General features: G+C 54.6%; 8 protein-coding genes and 1 non-coding gene across 9 annotated transcripts; 5 read left to right on the top strand and 4 right to left on the bottom strand.

Annotated features, from left to right (window-relative positions):
- Window positions 1-841: 841 nt before the first annotated feature.
- On the top strand, window positions 842-2,918 carry B0T15DRAFT_537379 (mitochondrial carrier domain-containing protein). Its single transcript, XM_062869610.1, has 5 exons — window positions 842-1,008; window positions 1,254-1,275; window positions 1,400-1,476; window positions 1,666-1,911; window positions 1,970-2,918. Exons 1-5 carry the CDS (start codon window positions 970-972, stop codon window positions 2,531-2,533), a joined length of 948 nt encoding a protein of 315 aa, XP_062720494.1. The 5' UTR covers window positions 842-969; the 3' UTR covers window positions 2,534-2,918.
- A 99-nt stretch (window positions 2,919-3,017) lies between these two features.
- Window positions 3,018-3,834, top strand: B0T15DRAFT_251303 (CENP-S associating centromere protein X-domain-containing protein). Its single transcript, XM_062863185.1, has 2 exons — window positions 3,018-3,665; window positions 3,741-3,834. Exons 1-2 carry the CDS (start codon window positions 3,204-3,206, stop codon window positions 3,786-3,788), a joined length of 510 nt encoding a protein of 169 aa, XP_062720493.1. The 5' UTR covers window positions 3,018-3,203; the 3' UTR covers window positions 3,789-3,834.
- A 1,154-nt stretch (window positions 3,835-4,988) lies between these two features.
- On the bottom strand, window positions 4,989-6,100 carry B0T15DRAFT_537375 (uncharacterized protein). The gene has a single exon (XM_062869609.1). The coding sequence runs from the start codon at window positions 5,822-5,824 to the stop codon at window positions 5,060-5,062; it is 765 nt and encodes a 254-aa protein (XP_062720492.1). The 5' UTR covers window positions 5,825-6,100; the 3' UTR covers window positions 4,989-5,059.
- B0T15DRAFT_537374 (uncharacterized protein) lies at window positions 6,100-6,619 on the bottom strand. Its single transcript, XM_062869608.1, has one exon. The coding sequence runs from the start codon at window positions 6,571-6,573 to the stop codon at window positions 6,316-6,318; it is 258 nt and encodes an 85-aa protein (XP_062720491.1). The 5' UTR covers window positions 6,574-6,619; the 3' UTR covers window positions 6,100-6,315.
- Window positions 6,620-7,451: 832 nt separating this feature from the next.
- B0T15DRAFT_251259 (Cupredoxin) lies at window positions 7,452-8,645 on the top strand. Its single transcript, XM_062863183.1, has 3 exons — window positions 7,452-7,721; window positions 7,773-8,106; window positions 8,170-8,645. Exons 1-3 carry the CDS (start codon window positions 7,673-7,675, stop codon window positions 8,402-8,404), a joined length of 618 nt encoding a protein of 205 aa, XP_062720490.1. The 5' UTR covers window positions 7,452-7,672; the 3' UTR covers window positions 8,405-8,645.
- Window positions 8,616-9,753, bottom strand: B0T15DRAFT_251269 (uncharacterized protein). Its single transcript, XM_062863184.1, has 2 exons — window positions 9,349-9,753; window positions 8,616-9,272 (listed from the first exon to the last, which is right to left on the bottom strand). Exons 1-2 carry the CDS (start codon window positions 9,658-9,660, stop codon window positions 8,766-8,768), a joined length of 819 nt encoding a protein of 272 aa, XP_062720489.1. The 5' UTR covers window positions 9,661-9,753; the 3' UTR covers window positions 8,616-8,765.
- Window positions 9,754-10,306: 553 nt separating this feature from the next.
- B0T15DRAFT_251242 (uncharacterized protein) lies at window positions 10,307-12,777 on the top strand. Its single transcript, XM_062863182.1, has 2 exons — window positions 10,307-10,770; window positions 10,820-12,777. The coding sequence occupies exons 1-2, from the start codon at window positions 10,399-10,401 to the stop codon at window positions 12,593-12,595; spliced, it is 2,148 nt and encodes a 715-aa protein (XP_062720488.1). The 5' UTR covers window positions 10,307-10,398; the 3' UTR covers window positions 12,596-12,777.
- A 633-nt stretch (window positions 12,778-13,410) lies between these two features.
- Window positions 13,411-15,411, bottom strand: B0T15DRAFT_251074 (uncharacterized protein). Its single transcript, XM_062863180.1, has 2 exons — window positions 14,801-15,411; window positions 13,411-14,702 (listed from the first exon to the last, which is right to left on the bottom strand). Exons 1-2 carry the CDS (start codon window positions 15,241-15,243, stop codon window positions 13,661-13,663), a joined length of 1,485 nt encoding a protein of 494 aa, XP_062720487.1. The 5' UTR covers window positions 15,244-15,411; the 3' UTR covers window positions 13,411-13,660.
- A 689-nt stretch (window positions 15,412-16,100) lies between these two features.
- B0T15DRAFT_t165 lies at window positions 16,101-16,186 on the top strand. The gene has a single exon. It is a non-coding gene; the product is annotated as a tRNA-Gly (tRNA).
- The last annotated feature ends 256 nt before the right edge of the window (window positions 16,187-16,442 follow it).

The following is a 16,442-nucleotide window of genomic DNA, read 5'->3' as shown; positions in this document are numbered from 1 at the left end:
AGTCTAGAAGTACGACGCATATATGACTCTTCCTCCTCGCCAGTTTGGCTGTCTTGATATATCATGGAACATGGTGCATTGCCGCTGCCATACGCCACCCTAGAAACCATGGAATCCGAAGAGGAATCAAGCCTCAGTACGGAATACTGTGCGTACTTCATACATAATAAGGGTTCAGGTTGTCGGCGTGGATAAGACCGAGTGGGCCATGTTTGAGGTTGGGCTTCGCTGGCTGGAAACTCCAATAACCCTCCAAAAAGTTTTCCAGCTGGGTCCAATTGGCGCAGGCTCATTGGTTCTGTACGCTCCTCGGAGTTTTTCTTAGCCTTGTTACTCGTGGAGCCTTTCAGCCGAGAATCACTTGGCCGCAACGGCGCAAACCGCGGGTTTTGTCTCGACATCAATCTCCATTGCCTGTGATAATAAGGAAGACTCAGTGACAGTCACTCAGACAACCTTAGCCCCCAAATAGAGAGAATGATAATTGAATTGGAAAAACTGCGATATGAGGTCTCTGTCAATAGATACGGAGAAATCATGGATATGTTGATGCCCATCTCGCCCATTCACCTCGTCAGTGCCGAGAAATCCAAGTTTTGCGGTTGCAACAATGCAGAAGATGAGCATGGAACGTCGGGCTTTACCGGGAATCGCAGATTCTTAGCGCCACCGGCAAGGCTGCAATTGCGGCAATGCTGGGCCAGTTGGTTGCTGACTTGCTGTGCACTGTTGGAATGGTCCGTGCACTTAGCGCGGCAAGGGCCCGGAAAGACTCGCACCTCAAAAGCTGGCCGGTTCCGAACTTGCTGCGAATTTTTTTCCCTCTTCCCCCAAACCCGAAGGCTCGCAGAATTTATTTTCTCGCGACTACCCGCACCCTTCATCTCCTCGACTCTCCCAGCAGAGCTTGGATTTACCTCTCCACTCCCTTCTTTTCTTTTCAGAGTCGCCTTTGATTAGACAGTCAAGATGTCGAAGGAAACCCGCCAAAATGTCATGGGCATGCCGGTAAGTCGTCACAATCTCCCGTGGGAAAATCGCTCGCTGCATCACGAACCTATGGGTGTGTTGCCCCTTGCACTGTTGGCCATGATAGTCGCATTTGCCAATTGACCTCATGAAAGGGGATCAATGGCTCATTTGACGCCTGGCGAGATGTGCAGTCGGTGACGCCCATCTGCTTACGGATGCGATAAGGCGCCCCTGGCTAGGAATTGGCATTATGGACAGACTGCTAACTTATTCGAATACAGCCCTTCATGGTGGACTTTTTGAGTACGTCATTTCACATGGACTAGGCCTTGTATCGGTGTCGAACGCACTGCGTGCCCGCCGATCCATGGCTGGTGCGCCATGGTTTGGTTCCAGCACAGGCAAGGTTACTGACACGGCGCAACAGTGGGTGGTGTGTCTGCCGCTGTCTCGAAGACCGCCGCTGCTCCCATCGAGCGTATCAAGCTCCTTGTCCAGAACCAGGTATGCATCGCTACGTCCATTTAGACTTTGCCTAAGACCCCATGGGGTAGCAAAAAAGGTGGAGCTGCACGGTGACGAACCTGCCCAACCTGGCGGGTGATATCACGTGCAGTCGGGCCCATAGTGACCGCCTTGGGGTCTAAGGCATGATATGGAGGTCAATTAGACAGGATGCTGACGGCCGTGCAGGATGAGATGATCAAGGCTGGCCGTCTCGACCGCCGCTACAACGGCATTGTCGACTGCTTCCGCCGTACCACCGCCGATGAGGGTGTCATGGCCCTGTGGCGCGGCAACACTGCCAACGTCATCCGTTACTTCCCGACCCAGGCGCTGAACTTCGCTTTCCGTGACAAGTTCAAGAAGATGTTCGGCTACAAGAAGGACAAGGATGGCTACTGGAAGTGGATGGCCGGTAACCTGGCCTCGGGTGGTGTAAGTTTTTGGCCAATCCTATGAGTTGGATGCTTGTAGTTGCTAACCAGGAATCCAGGCTGCCGGTGCCACCTCGCTCCTCTTCGTCTACTCCCTCGACTACGCCCGTACCCGTCTTGCCAACGACGCCAAGTCCGCCAAGAAGGGTGGCGAGCGCCAGTTCAACGGCCTGATCGACGTCTACCGCAAGACCATGGCCACCGACGGTATCGCCGGTCTGTACCGTGGCTTCGGTCCTTCCGTCGCCGGTATCGTCGTCTACCGTGGTCTCTACTTCGGCATGTACGACTCGATCAAGCCTGTCGTCCTTGTCGGCTCTCTCCAGAACAACTTCCTCGCCTCGTTCCTGCTCGGCTGGTGCGTCACCACTGGTGCCGGTATCGCCTCGTACCCTCTCGACACCGTCCGTCGTCGCATGATGATGACCTCTGGTGAGGCCGTCAAGTACAAGAGCTCGTTTGATGCCTTCCAGCAGATCGTTGCCAAGGAGGGTGTCAAGTCCCTCTTCAAGGGTGCTGGTGCCAACATCCTGCGTGGTGTTGCTGGTGCTGGTGTGCTCTCGATCTATGACCAGCTCCAGGTCCTCCTCTTCGGCAAGGCCTTCAAGGGCGGCTCCGGCTAAATTGCCTGAACACCTGTACAGCATCCTCGATGGTGAAGGCAGTTAGGGATTAATCACGGTTGAAGCAGCTGGCTTGGCCGAGGTTCGGGTTTGGGGGCGTTAAGCTGGGAGACGGGGTGGATCCATCGTGACAGGGGCAGATGCTCCTGCACGTTGGGTATCGCGGGACACAAAAACGGGCATGTCTGGCGTTACTGGGACGCGGATGAGCCGGTCACCCGCTGTAATTTATACTCTTGAGCCATTCCCGGTGTATTCCTTGCTACGGTCTCGCGTGGGGTCGCCGTTGCTTCGCATGGGTGTTTCCTTTTGTCGCATGTGATTGATAGATCCCATAGTTCTGGCCAATTCACAGGTGCTTTTCTTAGAGACGACTGTGATGTCACGCTCGAGCCATGACAGTTTACCTATCGATTTCAGCCGGCTTTCTCGTGTGCTTGTGGTTATTCTGGATGGTCATGAACCCACTTACGTAAGGTACCAAGTAATTTCAAGTCGTTTGACGCGTCGCCCACTTCCACTTCACATGCATCCATTGGATGGTCCCGGTCATTTCTAAATATCGAGCTTGAACTTCAGCCTCACAACCTCAGGCAACCCTTGCATTTTTTTTGCAATCAACTGCTTATACCTAGCAACCTTGGAGATACACTTCATCCTGTCTCTCACAATGCCACCAAAACAGTCAACGTCTGGTCCAGCAACTCGCGGCGGCCGCGGCAGGCCTTCCGGCTCCCGAGGCGGTGCAGCTGCAGCCTCCTCCAAAAACAAAACTACTTCCACTAGTACTGCTTCAGCAAGTGCCACGGCACGCGCTAAAGGTGCTGTCTCTCAACGCAGGGAAGCTCGGCGGGAAGTGGAGGATGGAGATGAGATGGAGATAGACGTCGACGCCCGGGCCGAGCGTGAGGTACAAGTACAGGAGATTGGCGACGACGATGAGGAAGAGGGGGAGGATGATCGGGAACGGATCCCGCCTGAGCTGTTGACAAGGATTCTGTATGAGTTCTTTGAGCGGGAGGGCACGAGGATCACCAAGGATGCGAATTCCGCTGTGGCGAGGTATGTGGATGTGTTTGTCAGGGAGGCGATTGCTAGGGCTGCGGTCGAGAGGGAGGGAGGGTTCCTTGAGGTGAGTTTTATCTGCAAATGCAGTCGCGGCCAAGCCTTCTTTTTGTTTGGGCGGGGCTAATGGTGATGTGGACAGGTTGAGGATCTGGAGAAGATTGCGCCGCAGTTGTTGATGGACTTGTGAAGCGGTACAATACATCCAGCAGGTCTGTCCCGGGGCGTGATTCGCTCATGCTTTAAGATGTCGTCGCTTGTGTGACGGGAGGGGACTATGGCTACCGGTTACCATGGGCTCTGCGGCCATTCTCGACCCGGACTGGCAGTGTGCCCCCTCTTACCTTTTTGGTCGTCGACATGGAAGCAACCACGCGTTTACACATGAAGGAATGGTCATTCAGGGCCCAATATCCAGGACTCTCCTGGGCTGTCATGCGAATACGGAAGGGGATGCCACTGTCACTGTCACTAACCATGATACTCTAAACACTGCCAAATCGGCGGATACGCGAGCAAATTATTCGTCATATGGCGAGGCATTGTCGTCGTGACGAACAGAGGCTCACTCCCCAACCTGGGAAACTCGACCAACGATATTCACTCTACGCTTTATGATACCTCACGAAAGATATAGGTGTTGGTCCCTTTCGCTCAACAACAAGAAATGGAAGTGGTCCCTTAGCTCGACCTCATGATAATGAGATTGTAATCTCAGACGACTCACGGAGCGCCTGGTCATGATTGACAACGATTGTGTCCCTGAATGGCCTTCACCTTACCATGCCTGAGCAGTCATCTACCAGAGAGACTGTTTCAATGTGACTTTGGTGGTAACTATTTCATCTGCTCCTATTTATCCCTGCGTGTGCCGGTGATAACAAAAGACCTGGCCTCGCGTGGCTCTCTGCATCCTCTACAGATAGGATGCGCTTGGTATTTTCTCGCAGGATTCCTTTGCCCATGTCCTTGGTATCTGACTTCTACTTCAGAAATCCTCCCCAAAAATAGGTCAAAGCAAGCCACGCCTTTAAATGCTCTGTGATGCTGCTGTTCAGTGACCTCTATCTTCTCTCAGAACGCCGACAACAATCTATACTCTTGACGGTAACAGTGGAGGCTCGACATGGAGCGGTCACGGCAACAGCAGGAGCTTCTACAAGTACCGATGCACGTACTGGGATAATTTCGGCGTCAGCTGCATTGACCTTGATCTACTGCAACGTCTACTCCTGTGCTAGGTATGTGTTTGGCCGACGACCGGGAGTGACCGTCAAGCGGTGGAGGAAGGGTTGTCTAGAGGTAGCCATGCTTCCTCACAAATAGACGCACGAGTCACGTTAGGAGATGATGGATAAATGGAAAGGACTGTAGGCAGTCGGGTTGCTGTACCTGCAGCCCCCAGTTTGTAGGATCTAAAGTAGTTGGACTACCTTGATACGAGACCCATATTGCTTTTATTCAATTCCTCAACTTCCCCTTCATCAGGACCTCCCGGATCAGTGACAAGGCGTAAAGGTCGTTTTCCCGGTTTGCATGGGTGATGCCTTCTTTTGCCCAGCCAGCTGTGCCTCCCATGAAACCCAGCCCTTCCCCTTCTCTTTTGCATGAACCGAGGTGGGTGATCACGGGATTCGCACCATGCCTGTCCACTTCAATGTTCCAGGGGTTCAGATCGTTGTGGACGAGACCCAGCCGGTGGAGGTGGTTGAGTCCGTTTTTGATGCCTTGAAGGCAGGCCTCCGTGTCAAACGCAACGCCAGCGTCGACCTTTTCCCAGAGCGTCATGTCGTGCTTTTTCAAGCACAGTCCCACGATCCTACCCCCGTCGACAACGCAACCCAGATAATGTACGACGTTTGGGTGCGGGTTTTTGGCGAGTAGCTCGCATATCTCTACCTCTCTCAGCAGCTGGTTGCTGCATTCCTGTGGCGTCTGGGTCGGGTCGTAATGGAGAATCTTTGGTCGCTTGACGTAAGCACCCTCAGGGAGTAGCTGGGGGCCTTGGGTAAACGTGGAATTGAAAGCGGGAAAGATATCCTCCGCGGGGATCTCGATTAGCTCGAGCCCCTTGATGTTGCCAGGGGTAACAGTATGCATCCGCGCCGGACTCCGAGCAAAGAAGTATTTCCCATCATGCTTCTGGCGAAAGATGATTTTGGTATGGTCGAAGACGAAGTCATTGTCCTTTTCGACAAAGCACTCGCCCCTCTCGACGATCTCCATGGTGTTGAGAAGTGAGCTGCTGGGATATTCGACTGGGAGATTGAATCCTGCTCGCTGGTGGGAAGGACGTGGGTGACTGTAAGCTATCGATGACTCTAAATACTTGCCTGACTATCTGGTGCTACATACGCCACGTTGCTAGTCTCGCTTTCTGTGACTCAGATATGTGCCATGACTATGCCACACGGCAATTCCATATAGTCCGAGCCAATCTCTCTTTGTTTGTGTATCGGTCATTATGACCATGTGAGAGCTCCCTTCATCACTAATCCGAACTCATTCAGAGGCGGTGGGACATAAGCTAATTCTTTGAATTTCACATCTGTGCTTCCATGGTACTCGACCTACCTACCTACCTACCTACCTACCTTACCTACCTACGTACCACTAGTAAGTACGGTAGCCGCTGCTTGACTCACCGATGATCAGGACCTGATTCTCCACCTGGCAAATTCACCGAGGTCTCCATTGTGCCACAAGCAAGCTGCTTCCTATACAGTAAGAATGTCCACTGTCTTGACTCCTATACCGGATGTACGATACCGCAGTAAGATAGGCTGTGACCTTATTATATGGTTTCTCGCACTCGGGGTTAGACCATAGAGTGTGTCTGCCGTCTCAAATTCAACTTTGCGGTCGTCCATATACTCCATATGGAGCCCGCTCGAAAATGAAAGTGGAGGTCCATGACAAAGAATCTTTGGGGTTGGAAAACTGTAGGTGACTAATAAGACCCTAATCCAAGACATCGTCTTATTTACCTGCCATTGCGCGGGACATCCCGAGGCGCCGACCAATTCCGTAGCCGAAGCGCTCGGTGGCGGTCCTGAAACTCCCAGACGTTTGACCCGTGTCAGAGGCTGCCGCAGGGGCCAGAGACTTGGCCCCTGTCGCCTCTGTGGAGTGTGGACCCTTACCCAACTCGACGGCCGGACCCGCAACGGCGCAGCCTCCAGCAACCTTATTTCGGCTCCAGGCTCGTCCGGTCACATGCACCAATCCTTCAACCAAATGCTTCCCTTGGCGACCATACTCAGGCCTGACGCCGTCACGGCTTGAGGTGGCTTGCGAACCGGCTGCACTTATTTGTCGCCATGAGGTTAGGAGCGGTCGACCGTCAATCGCCGCCCCAAGCGCCAACGCAGTCTATTTTCGCTGAGATGCTTACCTGGCCTCAGGTCACGGAAGTCACTGATTCAACAGCGCCACCCGGATTGCAGGATATCCGGGCGGTAAGGTACCGTGAGGGTCTTCGCCTGACCAGCGAGAAAGTGTCGGCGCAGCGCGCGCTCAAACCTGGCTGTTCTGCGGGTATTTGCTGGTCGAAGGGTTCCTGTACTACCAGCAAGGCCACTGGGGCGCCCGGGCGCTTCGTCAGCTCTTGTTTCTTATTGCAATCTACCTAGTACTTCTTTTCCACAGTGCTATGCTGTACTTTGGGGGTTTTAGACGCCCAGAACAGCGGTGGTGCAAAACCATTGTGATGTTTCAAACTCCTCGAATCTGACCCTGGTCCCTGCAACCCAACCCCTTACCCTTCACACCCTTGGACACGGCCATGCGGTGCCCAGGGCGATCCTGGAGGCCCTCGGAAACTGATATAAGTCATGTCGTCTCGGGATCTTCAATGTTCTCATTCTCGTTCCGTTCGCATATCCAGTCCACACTCTTCAGTTCGGGTCCCCTCTTTCCTAATTTACCTTTCACTTCCGTTGTACCAGTAATCTTCGGCCCAGGCTAGCCCTGCCTTCGCTATACAGCGCGAGTCGCTTTCGTATATCTCAGTCACTCTCTCCATCGGCGAGCCGGGCTATCGCTTTATCAGTAAACACTTCCAACGTCGTCAAGATGCAGCTTACAACACTCGTCCTCGCCACTCTTACGAGCCTGGCTTCCGGTATGTGACCCCGTATGGTCCGAGCAGGACTAAACGGCTGATGCATCCCAGCCCAGAAGACCTGGGTCGTTGCTGTTGCCAAGAACGGCAGCTTGACCTACTCGCCCGACAAGCTCACGGCTCAACCGGGCGAGCAAATCCAGTTCCAGTTCCACGCCGGCAACCACACCGTCACACAGTCTACCTTTGACCAGCCATGCCAGCCCGTCGGGATGCACAGCAACATTACCGGCTTCCACTCCGGCTTCCTTCCCGCCGCCGCCAGCGCCTCGACGGGCATGATGCCCACATTTACCATCACAATCAACGACACCAAGCCGCTGTGGTTGTATTGTGCCCAGGGCAAGCACTGTGAGAATGGCATGGTGATGGTTATCAACGAGCCGTGAGTTGCCAACCCTTCCTCCTTTGCGATTCACCTAGTTCGGAGACTAACATTCGGCTACAGCACTACAAACGCCAGCCGCACGCTCGAGAAGTACAAGGAGCTCGCTGCGAAGGGGACGACTGTCGTCCCCGGCGCTGAGGGTGCTGGATCAGGCGGCACGACTGGCAGCACTGACGGCTCGACCACGACCGGCGATGCCTCGTCCGCTACCCCAACTACCGCCGGTGCCGGCATGCTCTCTGCTCCGGGCACCATTGCACTCGTCGCTGCTGCTGCTGCTGCCTTCTTCCTCTAACGGAGCAAGGAATGATAGGGTATTCGGCGGTTCGGGTTGGTTTATTCTAGCGGGATATTAATACTGGCGGGTGACGACTGGTTCGGATATACCCTGTGCGGAGATGTCCGGGCGTTCTGTCTTCAAAATCATCACGATTACTGTATATGTGTTATGGCCCCCGGCGTGCGTTACATACTGCATCTGAAAATGAGCGAACGTGTTTTATCTGGCAGCTGCCATCCTTGACCTCCTTTAGCTTGGACGTCATTGATCCAACACAGAATGGAAGCATTGCGCAAAAGACAGGCATCCCGAGACCAACGACCGCAACAAAACACGAAATCTATTCGTTTCCTATCCAAGAAAAACCGGATCTACTTCAATGCCCTTCTTGTCCCGGTACAACCCTCCGCTTCCGCCCCTTAGCCGCAGCCTCGCATAGCGGCCTCCTCGGTTCCGTCCCCGGCCATCCCTCCGGCTTCTTCACATACCCCACAAAATCATACTTGGGATTGTTCCTGAAGAAGTCGACCCAGTGCGCCAGGCCCTCGTGCACCTTCTTCTCCGCCTCGGCCCGCTCCTTCGCCCGCAGCTGCGCCAGCTCCGCGCCGCTCCAGTGCCGGTCCACGGCCGGGTCGTCCAGCGGCAGAAACATCTCCTCGACCCCGCGCATGTCGGGCGTGCGGTCCTCGGCAAAGCAGCCAGTCACGTACGCCCGCGCCGCGTCGCACCCGGCGAAGTAGTGGTAGCTGCCGCCGGGCCCGTAGGTGCGTCGGTTGGCCGAGACGTCGTAGATCGTCCAGTTGATGGCGAGGTAGATCGGTTTGGTCGGGTCCGTGCCGTCGTAGGCGGCTAGTTCGGCCGGGGTAAGGTAGATTGGTCCTCGCTGTGTGGTACACGGCGTTGTCAGTATCAGGGGGGAAGGAGATGAAGCGGAGGGTAAAGAGGGGTGTGTTCCTTACGAATTGCTTCTTCCACCAGTCGGCTTGGAGGTATTTGGGCGGGTTCGACATGCCCCAGAATAAGGTCTCCCCGCCCGAGATGAGGTAGCTTAGTCCGCACGAGGCAAGGAAGAGGAAAGTGAGCACACGGAAGATGTCGAGATAGAGGCTGGTGTAGGCATTGTCGTCGTCGAGGCGGTCTTGAACCGTTCTTTTCCGCGGATTCTTGTGGGCTTTCTCTGTTTCGACATCGCGGTCGATTTCCTCCAGCTTGGCCTTGACCGCATCAGGGTCCAGCTTGCGCCGCCGGGCGGAGGTGTCTGAATCGGCCATCGGGAGCGTCCTGTGGACAGTTCCAAGGTTCGGCAATCCGAACAGCCTTTCAATGTGTTCGAGGGGAATCCAAACAGGCGGGAAAAGGCGAAAATCAGATTACTACTAAGTAAAGGTTACATTTTTCAATGTTGCCAGATCGTTTCGGGCGGCTGAACCGGATATGCGAGGCTGAGTGGGACGAGAATGGCATGTCTTGGACCCTTGTCTTCCGCTGCAGCCACTCCGTCACCGATTGGGTCGCGCGTTCCTGGTTGGGACGCGAGGCTGCTGCCCCACGTGTGGTTCATGGTCGCCCATGGCAACGGCTGCTGGACCCACCAATATCTACCATCACTGATTGGCCGTACGGGATAAACTGGGGCAGTAAATACGCCCACTCCTCAAATTAAACGGCCGCTTGTTGCGGGACAAGATTCATGTTGTCGCACACGATCGCAAACAGGACACGAACACTGCCTGAAGAATTGAGCCAGAAACCGCCACTTCCCTTCTTCGAGCATTGCGCACAAAATAGCATACTTCTCTATTGCTTTATCTCCTCGCAAGCTTGATTTACACATCTTTGCCTTGCACTGCTTCGGCAGCATCCAATTACGCGGATCGCAGCTCGTGATTGCGCGCAAATTTCCCTACGCGATCAGACCAGCTGACAGACAACGAGAAAACACATCGCCGACTCAGCAATTGGATAACGCATGAACTCCCAATAGCTCGTAGAGCTCTATCTGCTCGACCATGTCGCTACCGTCGAGCCCCGCGGGCGGCACTGGCCAGCCCCTCCAACCAGTATCACACAATGCTCAGCGTGAATCTCTACTATTCTCGGCATCACAGCAACTCCGCGAGCACATCAATTTCGGCGAGAGCGGATCGTTGCGCGACAGCTCGGTCCACGAGAAGATCAATCAGTTCAACACCCTCGCTTTGCAGTCTAAGCAGCTCGAACGTAAGACGGCCGATGCCGCTCTTAAGCGTGCCATGCTTGGACGAGAGGAGGCTGAAGCCGAGATGCGCCGATATCGCGACGAAGCGAGGATGCTCAGGAAACAAGTAGAAGACGGGAGAGACAGGGAGAGGAGGGTGGCAGAGAGGTTGGAGGAAGTTCAGGTATGTTGATCTGCCGTTCTTTGTCATGGCACGAGCTGACAATGAACAGGAGAAATACAGGAATGACAGGGAGCAGTTTGAACAAGCGAAGGAAACCCTTAACCACCACAAGCAGGTCTGGGACAAGGAGATCCGCAGGGCCCGTAAAGCGGCATTCAAAGCCGAAAGAGAAGTCGTCAAGAAACAGGAGGAGCTCAAGTCCTGCCAGCTGGCTCAGAAGGTCGCCGAGCAGGAGCTTAGGGCTGAGCAAGAACGGGCCGAGGCACTACAACAGGAGGCTTCCGAGGCGCGACACAGTCTGGTCAGACTGCAGGAGCAGTTAAACCAGGCCCAGGAACGTATCAAGATGCTGGAGAAAGAGCTAGACGCCACCAAGACGTTGGCCAGGAACCAAGAAGAGACCAGGCAATCTGCTTCCATTCCCAATCCCGAAGGCGACGTGGACGACCTGACGACGTCAAGAAAACGTCGGCGGGTATCGTCGATCAGCGAGATATCCATCACCGATCCCGACGTCGAGGAACTCATGATGCTCTTGCAATGGGAGAAGGCGCGCGCCGACCGAGCACTGGAACAGGTCCACTTTCTCGAGACAGAATGCCACCTGAAAGTCTGCCCTGCTGCTAAGGCGCTGCGGAGCAGCCGCTCGAGCAGACGATCTAGCTTACGAAAGCGAGCCAGTCTGTTGGATGCCGGTGACCCGATGATTCTTAGCGAAGATCGCCGGGACTCTGCAGAGCCCGCACAGCCCATGCCCGGGCGGTCCAAGACCAACCGCTTGAGGGTCGAGAAAGAGCCGAGACGCAGCACCATTTTCCTGCCTGCCGAGGGCATCTTCCGGACGGTGTCGCAGGCCGAGGCTGAAGCCATGGGACATCAGTCGGTTGAATCATCGGTCGATACACACACCGGGTCGGGGCCAAGCCTACCGATCACTCCCACTGACGGTGACCCGATGTACCGCCGCACACCGTCCGTCGATCCTCCAGACTTTGCTGTGCTGTCAAAAGAGCGGACATCGTTGCTGTCCTTGCTCAATGCGCCGCACCGGCAAGACCCGGAGCCAGTCTTCAATGTCCCCACAACTTCTGGCCCGGAACCCGAGGTACATCACCTCGAGCACGAGGGGAAGGACGAGCTACCACCAACAGCCCACCACTATGACCTTCTCGCTCCTGAACCGGCCTCCCCGCTCACAGCGCCGCTCAGCGAGCCTTTGCCATCCACTCACACAGATACGACGGTGTCTACCGTGCCCTACGCCCGTCCACACACTACCGCATCCTACTACCAACCAACAACAACCACAGTCACGACCACGAAAGTGCCCCTCCGCGAGGAACCCCACGACGGTCCCACCCTGGCACAGCGCTTGCTCAAGATGCAGCGCACCCCCTCGCGGCAGGCCGGTGACGTCGTCGACCCCGACAAGCCCAGCTTCGACGTAACCGACCCCGCGTTGACGCCAACCATGACGCGGGAGCAAGCCTTGGCGCAGATAAGGGAGCGAAGGGGCCGGGCTCGTAGCGTCGGGCGCGTACAGCTACAGGGCAATACTAGTACTGGTAGTAGCACTGGAAGTGGAGCGGAGGTCCGGAGAAAGGTCAGTGGTACAGGTAGTGCTAGTGGCAGTGCTAATGGCGAGGCACCGCCGCCGAGGAGAAAGGCCAGCGGCGAGCTGGTGGGTGGGCGGAGGATATACGGTGGTAGTGCCGGTGAGGACAAAGATAGAGGCAGGGAGAGGGATCGGCAGGAGGTCAGTGCGCCTAGCACTGGCGGGGCGGCGAAGCGTGCCGTGTCGAACGTCAGGCGCGTGAAGTCTTAGGTGGGATTAATGTTAGGCGGTTTGGACGAGGACTTGGCGGTCGGTGTGGAAGTTGTGTTGGGTTGATGTTGATTCTTGTCTTGGGGAGACTGACTGTCAGGATTAGACATGGTTTTACTGGTTTGCCTTTTCTTTTGTTTATTGCTTATTAGGAGTTTAGAGCCAGGCGGCTATTCTGTCGGGGTACTTTCAGGGTATGGGATTGGTGTACTGGGCCAGAGCATTCATTCATTGGCGTTGGTCCGCATCATCATAAGGCTGGGTTAGCTGCTGGTTTGTTGGGTCGGAAATGGTTGGGGGCTTACGTCTTTTTTGTGTTGAATACCATTAGCACCATGCACTCCCATCACGCCTGGTATTAACTATGGTTAGTTCAAACTCCCGAAACTCACATTGGTTTCGGTTCATGACTAATGTGCCCGGTCTTTTCCGCGGACTCTCTAAAGGGGCTCTTTAAAGTGAGGACTAGGTCGTTAAAACTGTATCTATCATTCAAAAGAATGCAAGTTGAGCAGTCTTTTGAGCAACATTTTCCTTCAGTATCATTGGGCTTGGAGCGAGGAGTCAGGGGAAGCACTCACTCGCGAGGCATTGAGATTCATGCATCTCTACCATAGGCAAGTGAGCAGAAACAGTCGGAACGGTATGGACAGCAGATGCAGGCCTCAAAAGGGATGAGAATAGTGTGCTCATTCATACTACAATCATGACCCCTCTAATAGGTGAGAGCCGTAAAAAAACGCCAAGTACCTTCATATCTTCCAAGTTATGTACTATACCTTAGGACGAAGCTGATCAATCATGAAGAGAAGTGACCAATATGAATCGTTTGGAGTTATACAGCGTTCCAGCCTGAGTGTTATACTTCCCCAGCTACCCAGTACTCTCTGATTGCCTATAGAATGCAATTCTTCGTGACGTTAACCAACTAAATCGATCAACAGCTCGTATTATCAGACCCAAGCGGTATTGCTAATCCTCACAAGTCTTCCCCCCAGTCCTTACAGGTCTCAATCTGTGATTTTCTCCTCGCGTACAAGTCCATTCCAGTTTCCTTCCTCTTCATCATTTGTTCCTGGAACCACTTCCCGACCCGTTGGATAAAAAAGAGCCTTTTACCTTCCCTTGATCTGACTGTCCATTCGCAAAAGCTACGGATTGCCGCCTCCGCTTCGTGCCCATGTTCCTCTCCTCCACTCTCTGCTCCCGGTGCGTCCGGGGAGAGGAAGATCCCGGCGTCGGGATGGCCGTCTGCTCTTCTTCCTCCGCCGCCGCTTTCGTCAGGGATAGCGGCAGACAAAACCCTGCGGCTAGGGTCTCACCGCCGTATGAGAGATTGAGGAACGCCGGCCAGACGGCAGGGCCGTCAGTGATGTCGGCAGCTGTGTCGAAGCGGGGTTGTGCCACTGCAGCCGGCGAGTTATTCGCTTGTCCCGGCGCCGATGCAGCGCCTTTTGTCTGGGACGATGAGGTAGTACCATTCGTCCGCTGGCTTGGCGCCGACGCCGAGGATGAAGAAGGTGGATCGTCGAAAGGTAGCGAGTTCCACCTATATGTCCGTTTGGACTGCCTATTGAACCCGAGTTCGGGCACGACCAAATCCTCGAGGGTCTGGATCGACTCCCACTCCTTGCGTGCCATTGTGCAGAGACGGTGTAAGCCCGTTTGAAACTCCTTTCTCTTGTCTTCGGGCACCAAGGGGGCGAGCAAGTCAAAAACATTCTGGGAGGCGGCCTCGCTGACGGAACCGTCCGGAATCCCGATTTTGTTGCTCGTCTTGAGCAAGACCGCTCTCAGGTGAGATTCCAAATCTGGCTCTTTATTGGCGAGCACCTTCAGAATGTTGTCGATGCCAGGAGAGTCTCTGAGATACGTGGGTTGGAATATGTGCTTGCACAGCACCTGTCCCATGACGGAAAGCACGAGTGCCACCCGCATTCTTTTGGCGAGTTGGGAGTTCGACCGAGGCAGCGGGATGTTTGAATTGTATGCGCTGATCTCGTTCCAGTGAGTCTGGTCTGCGAGGATGTCGCCTGGTAGGTTGACTCCGAAGTACGTGTCTGCCAGGCTACGGGCCGCATTGAATATGGCATTGAGTGCATTCCTTCTTTCCACAGAGCTTTGTCAGTCTTCAGTTCTGAGACGAAAATGGACGTTACTACTACTAAGGGGGATGCCCGCAAAGGTAAAAGGACGGCAACTCACATATCGTGCTCGTTCCCTTCCACGGACTTCAGCGCAACGGTGAAGTCACCAAGTCTCTGCAGCTCCTCTTCCTTCTCCCTCACTTCCGCCTCAATGCCTTGTCGCTCCTCCTCGAATTTGGACTTTAGTATCCCCTGCTCTTTCTCACTCGCCGCTAGCTTGTCTTTCGCGGTCGTCAGCTGCGTGGCCAGTGTTTCCCTCTCCTTGAGAACAGCGTTCAGCCGGTTGCTGGTTTCATTCAGCCGGGTTCGTGCCTCATCGACACATCCCTGAAGGCTGGATATCTGGTTGGCTAAACTGGAAGAGAGGTTCGCATTCTCTTTTCTGAGCTTGGCATTCTGGTCGGCGATGTCGATGAATGATTTGACGGAGGGATTGGCTGATAGATTCCGGAGCAGCGCCTCGACAGTAGCTGCATGTGTGTTAATGTCCTTGGAAGACATGTTTGGTTTAGGGATCAAATAGAGCGATTGAATGCGTGCCTGAGAGTTCCGGCGTTTGGGGTGAAAGCCTGCTTAAACTTTGACCTGGGAAGGACAAGCTGCTGGCCCCCTTTTACAGTTCACTTCTCTCCGTCTGCCCCCTCCCCCCATCATGGAAGCCAGCCTATCCGCCTCTCGCGATATCATATCCAACAACGGCTTTGTGTTTCAGCGGCCGAGGCAGAAGCCCGGCGGACCGTTGCCGTCAACCAGTCATCGACGGGTATTACCTGCACTCGGCCTCAATGCAGTGATTGGATGGGGGGACCATGATATCATTGGAGTCGGGGACTGCAATTAATCACTTGCAGCCCTCGAGGCTCTCAGCCCAGACGGTCTACCGATTTCTGTGACTTGCCAGTAGCATGCGCGGGCCATCCTCCATCTCAATGCAACAACAGCTTCAACATGGTGCTCCTGCCAATCAGACCATGCAACGTTTGCACCGACGGCCGGTCCCGCGCAGCGGGGGTCAAACAGCAGTATCGCATATGGGCAAGCTGCGGCCTTCCGTTGACAACCTAGTAGACTAATATACAGCGTACTAGGCTGCAGCATCTAGGCGTATCAACAAGAGCTGCCATATCCTGGTGCCACTGAGAAATGAAATCTGGTGGACGTTCCGTACCCATGTAGTAGACCGAGCCCGGTCGCCTGCTGTGCGACTGCAGTAACGATGGCTATCTGCTCCCGTCTTTGCTGTCATCGCTGATGGTGCCATGGACCATGGTGGTGTAGGACTGTAGGTTCGAATTTCGGCCGTCGTGATCGAACCTCTAATTGTAGGCTTGCGATATTGATCAAAGCAAACACTTCAAGCGCGGTTAGTTCAGTGGTTAGAATTCTCGCTTCCCATCTCATCTTGGAATAGCGAGGGACCCGAGTTCGAATCTCGGATCGCGCAAATTCATGTCCTGATTTTTGCTGTTTTGGCGCTTCTAAGTTCAGATGACGAAGCGGGCTCTTCTGCATCGACTGCCGGTGGCTGAAGACGGAACCGGGCAAGTGAATGCAGGCAGGTTTGGTGGAGGAGCCCTGGGCAGTCAAATACCTTATCTAGGAATATGATCACTGAGGCTAACCTGTAGCGAAGCCCCGCCCCATGATCCCCCATTTTGTTAGCAGCGGACTCTTCACAGTGCCTCTTGTTGTGTGGAGGG

Source organism: Chaetomium strumarium (assembly GCF_033439665.1).
Source record: "Chaetomium strumarium strain CBS 333.67 chromosome Unknown B0T15scaffold_5, whole genome shotgun sequence".
Lineage (NCBI taxonomy): Eukaryota > Fungi > Ascomycota > Sordariomycetes > Sordariales > Chaetomiaceae > Chaetomium > Chaetomium strumarium.
This window is presented reverse-complemented; position numbering and strand designations above follow the sequence as displayed.

Coding starts and splice junctions, on each gene's coding strand:
- B0T15DRAFT_537379 (XM_062869610.1), top strand. CDS start 970: ATGTCGAAGGAAACCCGCCAAAATGTCATGGGCATGCCG. Junction 1,477..1,665: donor AGCTCCTTGTCCAGAACCAG/GTATGCATCGCT, acceptor ACGGCCGTGCAG/GATGAGATGATCAAGGCTGG. Junction 1,912..1,969: donor GTAACCTGGCCTCGGGTGGT/GTAAGTTTTTGG, acceptor CCAGGAATCCAG/GCTGCCGGTGCCACCTCGCT.
- B0T15DRAFT_251303 (XM_062863185.1), top strand. CDS start 3,204: ATGCCACCAAAACAGTCAACGTCTGGTCCAGCAACTCGCGGCGGCCGC. Junction 3,666..3,740: donor GGGAGGGAGGGTTCCTTGAG/GTGAGTTTTATC, acceptor TGATGTGGACAG/GTTGAGGATCTGGAGAAGAT.
- B0T15DRAFT_537375 (XM_062869609.1), bottom strand. CDS start 5,824: ATGGAGATCGTCGAGAGGGGCGAGTGCTTTGTCGAAAAGGACAATGAC.
- B0T15DRAFT_537374 (XM_062869608.1), bottom strand. CDS start 6,573: ATGTCTTGGATTAGGGTCTTATTAGTCACCTACAGTTTTCCAACCCCA.
- B0T15DRAFT_251259 (XM_062863183.1), top strand. CDS start 7,673: ATGCAGCTTACAACACTCGTCCTCGCCACTCTTACGAGCCTGGCTTCC. Junction 7,722..7,772: donor TCTTACGAGCCTGGCTTCCG/GTATGTGACCCC, acceptor GATGCATCCCAG/CCCAGAAGACCTGGGTCGTT. Junction 8,107..8,169: donor GTGATGGTTATCAACGAGCC/GTGAGTTGCCAA, acceptor ATTCGGCTACAG/CACTACAAACGCCAGCCGCA.
- B0T15DRAFT_251269 (XM_062863184.1), bottom strand. CDS start 9,660: ATGGCCGATTCAGACACCTCCGCCCGGCGGCGCAAGCTGGACCCTGAT. Junction 9,273..9,348: donor ACTGGTGGAAGAAGCAATTC/GTAAGGAACACA, acceptor TGTACCACACAG/CGAGGACCAATCTACCTTAC.
- B0T15DRAFT_251242 (XM_062863182.1), top strand. CDS start 10,399: ATGTCGCTACCGTCGAGCCCCGCGGGCGGCACTGGCCAGCCCCTCCAA. Junction 10,771..10,819: donor AGAGGTTGGAGGAAGTTCAG/GTATGTTGATCT, acceptor GACAATGAACAG/GAGAAATACAGGAATGACAG.
- B0T15DRAFT_251074 (XM_062863180.1), bottom strand. CDS start 15,243: ATGTCTTCCAAGGACATTAACACACATGCAGCTACTGTCGAGGCGCTG. Junction 14,703..14,800: donor GAAGGGAACGAGCACGATAT/GTGAGTTGCCGT, acceptor CTCTGTGGAAAG/AAGGAATGCACTCAATGCCA.